The 13,980-nt window shown below is 36.5% G+C and overlaps 1 protein-coding gene across 3 annotated transcripts in view; it reads right to left on the bottom strand.

Annotated features, from left to right (window-relative positions):
* PLS3 (plastin 3) overlaps nucleotides 1-13,980 on the bottom strand; it is a 95,396-nt gene that overhangs the window by 19,512 nt on the left and 61,904 nt on the right. For all 3 annotated transcript variants that reach the window (XM_079765350.1, XM_079765352.1, XM_079765351.1), the window contains exons 4-6: nucleotides 7,940-8,103; nucleotides 2,108-2,237; nucleotides 1,475-1,607 (exon numbers count right to left, since the gene is read on the bottom strand). In XM_079765350.1, coding sequence (XP_079621476.1) covers nucleotides 1,475-1,607; nucleotides 2,108-2,237; nucleotides 7,940-8,103 — 427 coding nt within the window. The remainder of the gene's footprint in view (nucleotides 1-1,474; nucleotides 1,608-2,107; nucleotides 2,238-7,939; nucleotides 8,104-13,980) is intronic.

Below are 13,980 nucleotides of genomic sequence, written 5' to 3'. Positions count from 1 at the left end.
TAGGAAAACTAATGTTGCTTTCCATGCAAAATTTAAATAATGACTAAATAGTACCATATTATTTCTATTAAAACACATGGGGAGCTATTTCTTTAGTATCCATAAGTGACAAAATAGGGATATCTTACATTTTATTTGTTTATTTTTTAAAATCCTCCCCCAAGGACATTTTTTCCATTGATTTTCAGAGAGAGTGGAAAGGAGGGTGGAAGGGGGGAGAGAGAGAGAGAGAGAGAGAGAGAGAGAGAGAGAGAGAGAGAGAGAAAAGAGAGAGAGAAGAGATAAGCTTCAATGTGAGAGACACACATTGTAAGAGAGACAGATTGATTGGTTGCCTCTGGCTCACAGCCAGATTGGGGGCTGGGGATTGAACCTGCAACCCAGGTACTGTGCCCTTGACTGGGAATTGACCCCAAGACCTTTCAGTGTGAAGGGCAGATGCTCTAACTTCTTGACCCATGCCGGCCAGGGCAGGGAATATCTTACATTTTTAAAATCAGTTTTTCAAACAAAATGACTTTATTGCAAAAAGGAATTTTATTATTGTATACTATCATAGAAAATATATCCACTGCACTGTTCTAAGCACTCTATATGTAAGTAGTCATTTACTTAATGCTCACAACAGACCTACGAGGAAAGTATAATATAGAAATCGTAACAGATGGAAAGTGAAATGCAAATGGGCTGAAATCTTGATTACAGTTACATAGCTACTGAATGGCAGAGACTGAATATGAACCCAGGCAGGCTGATTATAGGGTATGCTTTTAACTCTCGTGCTACACTGCCTTTATAAATAGGCGCATCAACGGACAAAGTGTTGATAATCTTATGTCATTTCTGCCAAGATATTGTTGGCTCTGGGGTAGCAGCAGTGAGAAATGAATTTTTCAGAAATAAGTAATTGGAGAGTGAGAATTGAAGTGTAGCTTTTTATTTTTAAAATTTTTTTTGATTTCAGAAAGGAAGGGAGAGGGAAAGAGAGATAGAAACATCAATAATGAGAGAGAATCATTGATGGGCTGCCTCCTGCACTCCCCCTACTGGGGATCGAGCCCACAACCCAGGCATGTGCCCTTGGCCAGAATCCAATATGGGACCCTTCAGTCTGCAGGCCAATGCTCTGTCCTCAGACAAACGGGCTAGGGCTGAAGTGTAGCTTTTTTGTTTCTTTTGGAAGCAATGGTATTTTAGAATTAAAAATTACTGGCATACTTAAGTTCAACAAAGTTATAATGCTCTACCTGCTCAATGACGACAAGAAATCTAAAGCTGAGAGCTTCCCTATAAAGAGGCTCCCAGGCTAAATGGCTGAGTTTTAGATTCATGTTTTGATGGTACTTTTATGGACAGACCTAGAGATGAAATGGGATGGGCAGAACTGGTACAATTTTCAATTCTAAGTATTTCCCAAGATGAAGCTGGAACACTATCTTTGGAAACTTGAGGGTAAAATAAGCCAACGTCTTACCAAAGCACAATTCCGTCACCAACAGCTTTGAACAGGTCATCAGTATTTGGGTTCATTGGTATAACATGTCGGCAATCAGGATCATTTTCCAAAGCTTTGTTTATCCAGTTAACAAAAGCATATTTTTCTTCCTCTAAAATTATGTTGAATAACAAGAAGTTAGTTCATACTCTGGGTTAAATATGGCTTTAAAGCCTAAAAAAGTTGTTCAGTAATGCCGAACGTTAATGTGTCACAAACATGTGGTCACCGTCTTTGGAAACCCAGACATGTGAATGCAACCCAGTGGCTATTAGGAATTATAAAATTAACAACAACAAAAACCAGAGCAGAGTTAACTGATTCTTAGAGAATTTAGTTACAAAAATTTTGTACATTTTTTATATTACTATAGAACTCTACCATAATGAAGCTTGTCATTACACATATTGTATCATGTCTTGCAAGTGAACAAAGCCATACAATACATGTAATGCCTTTACAGCAAGTATTAGTCGCAAGTCCAAATATATGTCGCAAAGGACTCCTGTATTCTTAATTAGGAGGCAATGTTGTTCTAGAGACCCTCCTTGACCTTGTAGCATGCACCCTACTGAGTTCATTGTGTTAACTTAATGCACGTGAAACTGTTACCTGAGTAGGAATGCTGTGTTCCTTCACTAGAGAGCTCTGATGTTCCTCCCAGAGCGCAAATCCCTTCTTTCCGGTTGATGGCTTTGCGGAAGGTTTTAGCAATATCACTGCTTTTCACCTCTTGGAAAATCTATTAATTGAAATATGTTGTCAATTCACAATTAATTTTATATCAGGCAGAACAATAAGCATATTTAACTTCTTCTATATGCTGATCACTTAGATTTTCCCCCATAGGTGATGAGCACTAAAAAATATGGAGAACTGGGCTTGAATTAAAAAAAAAGGTTTTAGAGAGAGGAAGGGAGAGAGAGAGAGAGAGAGAGAGAGAGAGAGAGAGAGAGAGACAGAGACAGAGAAACATTGATTGGTTGCCTCCCATATGCGTCCTGAACCGGGATTGAACCAGAAACCCAGGTGTGTGCACAATTCCGCCACCTTTCAGTGTACATGCTCGAACCAACTTAGCCACACTGGCCAGAGCTAGGCTTGTTTTTTTTAAAATGGTAAATGACTACTACAACGCTGCTACTGAAAACGAAAACGAAGCGCCAGAAAGGAAACGGCATACACTTGTCAAAAACATTAAGTGCCACATGCAGTGAATCCACTTTAAGCCGAAAACTAGTGTGCAACAAAGGCATAGGGAAAACTGTTCATTTTCTATGAACAAGGGAGGATTTGCTCTTTTCCTGGAGGAAAGAGGCTGAAGGATCCCCGCTTCTTTAACCACAATTCTTAGTGCGAAGAAAGATGAAAATTTATGACTCAACAACAACAACAAAAAAAAACAACGATTTTTGGTGTAAACGGGGTAGCTCAGTAGGAGTTTGTTCAATCAAAATGTATAGAATAATAAGGTGAAAAATGTGTTTAGTTGGCAGCATATATGACTATTGTGAATAAACACAGAAAAGAGGCTTTTCAGTGATTGTCTTGTTTGTACATTTAGGAAGTCCAGAGTCTCTGTACAACAAGGGACATGCTAACTAAATTAATTTGCAAATTCTAATTGCCCAAAAGCAGGCTGTAGCAAAGCAAAAGTCACAGCCTACTTGGTTGAATGAATGGACAATTTAAAGGACTGTCTATATATTTCTTAAATACTGGAATTTACCTAACTCTAAATTTGTTCCCGATCTACCAATGTGCATGGTTAAATCAGTCACTGCCAGTAAAACAAGAGCAAGATGTGGCATCTCCATAAAAATTGCTTTAAAATGTGTTTAGAACACATAAGTGCACTTATCAAAAGAAACATACGGTCCTAATGAAAAGGTTGCTGAACAAATAGAAAATAACTCAAAGGCCTTTAGCATTCTGGACAAGTACATTCTCTCTCTCTCTCTCTCTCTCTCTCTCTCTCTCTCTCACTCATCTCAGGAAGTGCAGCCTGTGTTTGAAATTCATAGAACAGGGTCAATCCAGGTTGTATCTGGGAGAGCGAGCATGAGTAGAAGCTGAAATTCAACCCATGCTCCACTAGCCAGGCTTACCTTACGTCCTGCACTAGACTGCGTATGGCAGAAAGCAGGAGTACCTTTTCACATTTAGTCTTTACGGTGGGGGGGGGGCACCTTTTTTAGAGAGTGACTTTTTATAACTGGTGGAAAAGTTGCTGTTGTTGTTGTCAGCGGCCCTATCACAAAGTCATCTTTTCCTATTACCTTTCTTTTTCTTCATTTGTTTTTAAAGAATTTTGGGTGTTTGTTTTTTGTTTTTTGACTTTTAATTGATTTTTACAGAGAGAGGGAGAAGGAGAGAGAAACATCAATGTGAGAGTAGAACATCAATTACCTCCTACCGGGGATTGAGCCTGCAACCTGGACATGTGTTCTGACCAGGAATCTTTCAGTGCGTGGGATGATGCCCAACCAACTGAGCTGCCCAGCCAGGGACTGTTATCTTTCTTAAATCCTGACTTTCCTTGGACTTATAAACCCAATTTTATATAGGAAAATAGTAAGCAGTAAATTTTACAATATCAAGCTTACTCAATTTCTATAGCTGGGATTTTGTGCTATACCTGTAATATCAGAGGTAGAATTTTAGAATAGAAGCATGTGTGTGTATGGGTGTCTATACAAATATATACAAATATAGTTACTCACATACACACTAACTACTCTAAATACTGCACACAGCCAGCAAAATCACTCTCCTTTCTCTCTGGATTCCTTGACTCTTTGATTCCTGTAGTGTGAACCTAACTCATGCATTCTGGGTAATTTTCAAATTATTAAAATTATTTTTACTTATACTCTGATTTTTTACATCTAACTTTAATTTGATCCAATTTACCTTTAACTTCTAAGCCTAGATTATACAACAAAATGGTTACCTGGGAATGTAGCAGTCTTAACTGTGATGCATTTTGTTCCCATAACTCCTCCTTCAATAATTATATATCAGCTCAGTGAAAAAACAATAATCTCTATTCTACCTCATTCTGAACTCTACTTCATTTAGTAAAACATTGTCCAGTAAATTAAAATCTAAAATGTGTAAGTTTCCTCATGATTGACATATCATCAATCACTGGAATGACAAAAAATGTCTAAAATGTTACTGCTGCAGAATGATTTATGAAAAATTATTTTTCTTATTACAAATATTTTTGCTTCAAGGATCATATTCTTCTAAAAATTTGGTTGTTGCCATTTCAGCTGAAAAAAAATCTAAATTTATATACATCATGGAAAAGAGAAATGATATAAATAGTAATAATAATAAAAATGCTGTACAACATTGTGATGCAATTACTGAATAGTTCTAAACTCCTGATGCTCAGGAATGACATTCAAACTTGCAATTAAATTAGTTAATTTTTAATTGTCTTAGAAAAGTTACATGACCTTCATTTTCTAAATATTTTTTAAAAAATTATTACAGCCAAGCTCAAAATTTCAGTTTTATATTATTTTTCTCTGTTCTTTAAATTAAAAAAATTAAAAGATAAAAGATAATTGAAGATGTACGCATCTGTTAAACTGATTCACTACTTGAGAATTTGCATTTTGTTTGTGACTTTAGAAAAGAAATTGCTCCAGTGGATGACAAAGCTATTTGAGTATAAGCCTTGATTTAACAAGAATCTCTGAAATCAGAGATAACACAAGGCCAACTACTGTGCTGGAGACTTCTCAATGAATATTTTCAAAGCTGCCCATTGTGATACTAATGAGCTCACTGTTTTCCCTCAAAGAGGAAGGACTTGCTTTATCGGGTGTGAACAAACTCCTGGTGTGCACAGCTTCATCTATACATCTTTTCCAGTCTCTTTTATGGAATATATATGTTTCTTATTCCTTTCAAAAGTTCCACCTCCTTTCTAGCTAAGCACAGAATTAGTGGCCACCCCCCACCCCCTAAAAAATCCAGAGGCATAGAATTTAAAAAGGAAATATTTCAGAAAGAATTACACACACACACACACACACACACACACACACACACACACACACACACACTGACTGGCTTACAGTGTTAGAGGCTTGTTTTCAAAGTAGCAGGTTTACATTTTGGGGGTGGAATCTGTTGTAGGCCTAAACCTAGTAACAGCAGCAATTTAAATGAAAAACAAAATGCTAACATGCATCAACAAGTTTATTTCTATTTCCTTATGTTATACCTAATAGGTATAACTTCCTCTTTCTCAGATAACTAAGATCCACCCATAAGACAGTTTGTAAGCTATTTCATTGATGACAAAGCACATGGGAGTGAACAGACATCTGGTTAGACACCCATCACTTTTCAGTACAGTCATGGTGTTGTCATTCTGAAACTTCAGGGAGGTTATTTTTACTGTCCTTCATATTTCAAATTTCTTGAATAGGGAGGAAGATAACTTAAAAGAGCCACTAATCCCCTTTGTAAAGTTGGGTAAGTCACTTCCTTTTTCAGGAACCCAGGTTTGTTTGTTTTTTAATTTGTAAATTGAGTATAAACGTATCGATTCCTTCCTTTTCTAAAATGTACATTTTAAACAAATATGACCTTATTAATATTTGACTTTAAAAATTCCCTGGTGATGCCAAAATTATTAGGCATGTAACTTTTAAAGAATATACTAAAGTATATTCATGTAAAGGCCAAAAACAGCTGTGCAAAATCTGGACCATTTCAAAATGTACAAAATTGTTTCCCTAAGACAATTTTTCTCAAAGACACATTCACAATTTTATCTTTAACAATACCGGCACACTGCAAATCTTAATGATTTAAGTCTGTTCTTTCTAGATTCAAAAATTCTGAAGAGCAAGTTATATTTAAACCCCCCCAATCACAGTTAACTACTGCTCTAAGCTGCTTTAACTTCACAATAAAACATGCAGTTACAAGGTGAGCAAGTTATACAGCAGAGGACATGCAAGTGCTCATATTGCAAGTCAACTGCAACTTACTATTGGACACAGAATTCAAAACAAAAGGCTTTGGCAATAACTGGAGACAAAAACTGTGGGGAGGAAATCAGTATTTAAAAAAAAATAGTGGCAAGAACTGTATCATTTTAATTATGAAACATGTTTGCACTTTTAAAACAATAACAACCCTCCTCCCCAAAAATGCCATCAGCTGAGTAGACATCATTCCTTAGTCAATTTGCTTCTTGAACTCTTTTGGTGCTTTTAAAGGGGGTTAATTCTAATTGGAACGAACTTATCAGAATTTTAGTTGCTGTAGTTATTGATGGGGTAGATCTTGTCATTTCAGGTGTCTTGGGGCAAAAAAAAGAGGATAGGAGTGCTAGGAAGTTTGTGATAAATATTAGGCACTGCTTAGCTATTTGCAAATACTGCAAGGAATGCCTAATTGGATCTAGTCAAACTTGGTCTTAAACTAATAATAAATAAAAACAAAATCTTAATGGTGTTCTTTTTTAGACATTCAATATTATTTTATATTATAGTTTCAGATGTACAGCATAGTGGTCAGACAATTATATAATTTACAAAGTGATCCCCTGATAATTCATGTACCCACCTGGCACCAGACGTAATTATTACAATATTATTGACTATATTCTTAAGGGTGTTCTTAATTGAGGGAAGAGGTAACATTTATTCTTTAATATGTATCTCAAATACTTTGTCAATGAATACGGACTGAAAAATGGCCCATGTCCAGAAAATCTAGACCTCACTCGCTAGCAGTTAAAATCAACAGTGAGTGCTACACATACACTCTCCAAGCACTGAGTACAGAAAAGTAAACCAGTTGCTTGGGGGTCAAAAAATTAAGAAACCAGGTCCTAACACTGAAGAATATTATTTTATGATACTAGAGAAGAACACAAGAATTTTAAATGCCTCTTCCAATGAACTGAAAAGACATGCTTCTAACTTTTAATTGTCAAAATTATCATCCTAGAGAAAATGGCACAGCTAAATACTACCGCAAGAGGAGCAAACATCTTTTTAATCAGAATGTTCAACTCAGGAAACTTCCAAGACTGTGAGTCAGGGTGTATGATTAAAATTTGGGAGCACACTGTTCACTGAGGGAGAGAGAAAGAGGACTTCAAGGATGTCATTTAGCACCTTCAAAAATGCCCTTTAATGAAGCCCTAAAAGAGACTGTTCACCTTACAAAGTGAGCAGTAAGTTACATCTTTGTCAGTGCCCATTTTCTCAATTCTTTTGTTAAGATATTTAATGGCTAAAAGAGCTAACTGAATTTAGTGGCTAGGATGAGAGAAATTTCATTAGTTACACCAGCACTAATACAATATATTTAGGAACTTAACAAGATGGTACTTATGACTCCATAATCCCACTAGACAAAGGAACAATCAGTTGTAAAAAGGGTGGATTTTCATTTCATACTTACATAAACAAATTCGTCAAAACTTATCTTTCCATCTTTATTTCTGTCACCATCCAGCATGAGTTTTTGAATAATTTCTCTCACTTTATACCCCGGTAATGGCATATTAGCTTCCTTGAAAAGCTCGTGAAGTTCATAGTCACAAATAAATCCATTGCTGTTGAGATCTTTATAAAAAGGAAGAGAAAACAAAATAGGAAAAAAGTTTTAGAAGAAAGAAGTTAACCTATTATTTTTCTCCATTTGAGGCTCAGTTTATGAGCTTGCCTAAATACAATTTTCTTTCTTATTGTTTAGTGCCTAAGGTTGTTTGAAAGGGAAAAGCAAAGTTTAACAGAAAGAGTAGGGTTTTACATCATGTATCCTGTATATTAAACAGTGTATAAGTAGCTTTGCTTAAAATAGTAACCCAAATATTAAGAAAGCACAGTTGCTTAATAAAATCAGAATTAAATCTTGAAGTTAATAGAACTTTTTAAAAGAATACATTGTACACCAATAAAACACTGACATGGTATAAAATAATTTCTATTGTAGCTCTTTGGGTGTTTTCCTTCTTCTTCCATTAGTCTAATAGAATAGTTTTATGAGTTAATGCCGATTATGTTACAAAGCACACCTAAAATTAAGTTACCATTTTCAGTGCCAATTTCTTAAATTAATGTAAATAAACATAAGTCCAACACAAATATAAAGTTCATAAAAATAATTGCAGCTCTGAGTGATGCAGGTGTCTAACATGACTCTATAAATAACCTTTATTGTGTGTGCTACTACAGTTTTAGCAGAGTATGTATCTCAGTACTGAGGATGCTTAATCTGAAACTGTTAAATGAAAAAACAAACAAACACAAAAACTGATCAATGAGCAAAAGTTTATTTAAAAGGAGAGTGCTAATGTACTGAGGTTTGTGATCACTTGAGCATATATATTTTTTTTTTTAGTAAAGAAAGTTGGACTTTCACCAGCAATTTTAAATACCTACTGTTCAACAATGCTTTTTATTCCTTATGTCCCCAGTCATTTTCATGTATATTGAATTATTATAATAAAAGGAAACAATCTGAATGGAGAAATGACCCAAGATGATCATGGCACCTTTCAGGACAATGTTTTCTGAATAGTTAATCTAGTGATCCATTACTTAAAAACTCTGTACCAGGTACTGTTCTTGGGATTGCAGATACTGCAACCAATGAAAGAAATTCTTGCTGTCAAAGAGCTCACATTCCAATGACAACTAATAAGCAAATATAACATGAAGTATGACTATAAAATATAATGTAATATAAGTGCTTTGAAGAAAAATAAAGCAAGGGGTTAGACTGGGTGCTAATTTACCCCCTCCTCCCAGGGGACATTCAGAAACTTCTAGAGACATTTTTGTTTGACACTTTGAGGAAGTTGTATTTGAATGATGACATAGGTGAGGTAAGGGAGCAAATCATGTGGGTATCTGAGAAAAAAGACTGCAGGTAGAGGAAATAGCAAATGTGAAGTCTGATATGGGAGAGTGTCTAGTGTATTTAGGGAACAGAAAAGACACAGTATGACTTGAGCAGAGTAAGCAAAGGAGAAAGTGAGAGATGAAGTTAGGTAGCTGATCATAAAACTTCTTAAAGGCCATGAAACATACTTTGGACTTTATCCTAAATACTAGAGGCCTGGTGCACGAAATTCATGCACGGGGGGAGGGGGTCCCCCTCAGCCCCGCCTGCACCTTCTCCAATCTGACATCCCTCACACAATCCAGGACTGCTGGCTCCCAACCGCTCGCCTGCCTGCCTGTCTGATTGCCCCTAACTGCTTCTGCCTGCCAGCCTGATCACCCCCTAACCACTCCCCTGCCAGCCTGATCGATGCCTAAATGCTCCCCTGCTGGCCCAATTGCCCCTAACTGCCCTCCCCTGCTGGCCTGGTCACCTGTAACTGCCCTGCCCTGCAGGCCTGGTCGCCCCTAACTGCCCTCCCTGATGGCCATCTTGTGGTGGCCATCTTGTGTCCACATGGGGGCGGCCATCTTGTTTGTTGGAGTGGTAGTCAATTTGCATATTACCTCTTTATTATATAGGATTATCTAAGTGTAATTCATATTGGCCATTTTTGGCCAATTATTAAAATATTAAATATCCTATATGAAACCATTTCCCCTGATAAAATTCTATGTTTAGTTTTAAAAAATATAGATATTTTTATTGATTTCAGACAGGGAGAGAAAGAAACATCAATGATGAGAGAGAAGCATTGATTGGCTGCTTCCTGCATGCCTACACTGGGGTTTGAGCCCACAACCCAAGACATGTGCCGAGACCAGGAATCGAACCGTGACCTCCTGGTTCATAGTCAACACTCAACCACTGAACCACACCAGCCAGGCCTATGTTTAGTTTTAATGAAGTATACTCCAGAGTCAAACAAATGTTCATAAAAATAGATGTTAAAATTTTAAATTTATCAGTTAAAATCTCTATGCTTTTAAAACATCATTCCTGGGCAGGGGGTAGGGGGTGGGCTGGAGGGGGGTCAATGGGGGAAAAAAGGGACATATATAATACTTTCAACAATAAAGATTTTAAAAACAAGCAAATAAACAAAAAACCCATCATCCCCAAACCACTCAACACTTCTGAAAATCACTTATTTCCTTCAAGGTAATGCTAGGGCACATCTTCACTCTCTTTGATTTGAATTTATAAAGGTCATACATCAAACACTTTATTAGTAAAGTGTTTATATATAGAAATCGATCCAGCAACATCTGCAGTCACTAAAAAGAACAAAGTAATCCACAGGGCACTGTGGCAGGATTTTAGCAACTTTTGATGAATGAAATTCTTGGGTTTCAATACACCTTTCTCCCATGCATATACTGATGTGTTTCCTCCTATTTCTTTAAAAAGTTAGAACTGAGCTCACTGCTAGTGTGGCACAGTGAAAGATACATAGGATAGCTGAAAGGACACAGCAGAGGGAGTAATGTGATACAGGATCAAATTTCACCTTGGCTACTAATTTACACAATTTCTCTCTCCAGGTCTTAGTTTTCTCATCTGTAAAAGGAGTGCGTTGGATAAAATGAGTTCTCTCTAAGGTTCCTTTTAGCTCTAACATACCCTGACTCTAAATTCAATATACACAGGACTTCACAAACCACACTCACCCCCCCCACACCTACCTTTTTTAATGAGATAAAATCATAATACATATTAAAAACAAATATAGAGTAATATTCTGACCATTGCTATACCTCATTATATAAATAAATTTCCTTCATTTTTCTGACACCTTTATTGAAGGAAGTAGCTTATTCTGTGCAACTATCAAAACTTTGTCCACTTTAGCAATTTCTGATAGAAAATATTTAAAAATGTATTCTATTTTCCTCTGATGTTTGAAATGACATAACTGGAGTCTACTTTAATCTCCAGTTTATGCCTAGTATATAACAGGTACTTAATTGTTCTTGTATTCTCAGAGATATGATAAAAGTAGAAGGTAGAGATGCTTTAAAATAAATATTGGAGAACTATAATGAATTCGAAGTTACCTGAGAGACTAGTCTATCTGGCAGTTTATTCGCAATAGAGTTGTAGGCAAAGGGGAGAACTACCACTTGCGTGAGCCCCCTCTGAAATAACCTCTCATGAGCATTAATTAGAAGCTCACTGATGTGATTAAAAGATGCCAGGAAGTAGCCACCCTAAAATATAACTAACATAAAATAACCACATGTGGAAACTCCATTTCAAAGTAAGAGTAGTAATAACAGATGCTTTAGTAACTGACAGGAACTTTTTAAAGGGAGAGGGTTGGAGGAACAAGAATTGTCATTTCATGACAATCCTATTAGGTTGCAAATCCCTTGATATTCTTCTTAATCTTTTTTTACCTCCCACCCCAATATGTAGCACAGTACCTTGCCTATAATAAGCAATGGAAAAAAATTATTTCTGTAGAATCATTGATTCCTAAGTAATTAACCAGGAAAAGAATGCTCTAATCTAATGAGCATTTTAAAAGCAAAATTAAACAACAATGACAAAAAACAAAAAAGAAATAGCACTACAAGACTGAAAGGCAATTCTATCAGGAAACCATAACGACAGAAATATCCCTTAAATAACATTCAATCTCATTTACTTTGTTCTAATCCCGTCCCCACCCAGAAACCTTCAGATCTGTAATTTGGTTTTCTAAGTGAACACACCCACTGAGGAGTACCCAAGTAGACAACCAGTGATGGTTGTCAGGTTCAGGACCTCTCTTGTTCTAAATGTAGAAACCTGCTTTACTGTATTAAGAAAGACAATGTACACTTGTTTAGCATGAGTGAACCTGCAGAGCAAATTGAGTACCTACTCTGTGGCAGGCACTGGGCTACATACCAGATACAGAAACTAATCAGACAGAACATCCTGGTTTGTACTTGGAAACCGTGGCTTTAAAATCCTTACAAAACTTTTGAGTCACTTGGAATATCTACCCTATACCTTTGCTGAGATGGGAAAAGGATCATTGAACATGTGTCATTTAGTTTTACATATTTTAAACATTTCACCTATTTTATCAGTATATCTAGCTTTTACTACCTCCTGTGATCAAATGCATTTTTTTCTGTTTATATTTTATTCTTTTTTAAATGGAATTTATTTCGGTGACATTGGTTAATAAAATCATATAGGTTTCAAGTGTACATTTCTATGATCTATATATTTCACTGTGTGCCTAGAATTCTTAAATCACATCTTTTGAAGAAAACAACTTCAATTTCACTAAGAAGGCAGAGGAAGCCTAAAAAGGCAGCTTGCAATTAATTTTACAACATATTGCAGCTGCTAAAGTACTTGAAAGACAAAATTGGGTGCAATTATTTTTAAAGAGTTTTATGCTAATTTATGCTAATCCCAAACCAACACACACACACACACACACACACACACACACACACACACACCCTTAAACAATATCAGAGATGTAACGTGCTGTACTTTGAAAGGGCAGGAAATGAGATAGAACAGCGGCATTTTAGAAAGCTCCCATCATCGGTGACATTATTAAGCAGGAGCTCAGAACTAAGTTTGATGGTGAACTTTTCCTTTTCTGGGTTTGACATAAACGTAAGATTTAATAATAAACTGACCCAAAATACACAGACCTAGACTGAAAACAGTTTTAACAACTAAAAACTAAAACCACAACCTCCTGGCATAATGGCACCCTTGATGTTCTCATTAAAGGTGACAGTACTCTGGAACCCTTTTCTGACACATTTGCCACTTCTTCACTAACTATACATTGGCATGGGGTCGGACAGGTTCTGCATTTTGAAGACTTCTGTTCCAGCAACATATAGTCAAACAGCCGATAAAGTAGATACTATCATATGACCTATATGGCCTAGAGCATTCTCAATGTTTCTGTAAGCATGTCTCAACTTGTTGGTCCAGAAAATTTGGACAGTATGGGTACACTTTAATGGGAGGCAGGAAAGAAGAAACTCCACCGACCCACTGACCAAAGTTACCACAGAGAGTAGAGCTAAATTTCAATAAATTGACCAAGTGTTCTGATTTTTAAAGAAAAATCACTAAACTTACAAAATAATCCCTAAGAGGCTCCCATGCGGCACCAGAAAGGCTCATCTTTCAGGCAGGCTACTGAATTATCAGGAAGGAACCAACTGTTTGTAACAACAGATTTTCTCTGTGTGCCTCCTCTCTCTCTCTCGTGACACATGTAGGTTCACATCTGCATTCTGTATGAAAAGAAACCTCATTATGCTCTTCTACCAAGTATTATTTTCAATGCCAGCTAACTCTCCCAACACCCTCCCCCAAGTAGCCTTAAAGTAAATAAACTTATTATGCAGCCATGTTCCTGCAGAAGTTTGAATCACACAAGAATGCATATCCTTAAAAGGAAATGTTTTCCCTCCCCTTGCATCCTGTTATTTAAGCTATTTTAAGTACTTGTCTGGAGAAAGCTGAGCCAGAATTCAAGTGGTTTTGATTTTAGCTGCTGTTTTACACTGTCCATGTTCAGG

This window comes from Cnephaeus nilssonii (assembly GCF_951640355.1).
Source record: "Cnephaeus nilssonii genome assembly, chromosome: X".
NCBI classification, from domain to species: Eukaryota; Metazoa; Chordata; class Mammalia; order Chiroptera; family Vespertilionidae; genus Cnephaeus; species Cnephaeus nilssonii.
The sequence above is the reverse complement of the archived record's forward strand: the minus strand, read 5'-3'. Positions and strand labels throughout refer to the sequence as shown.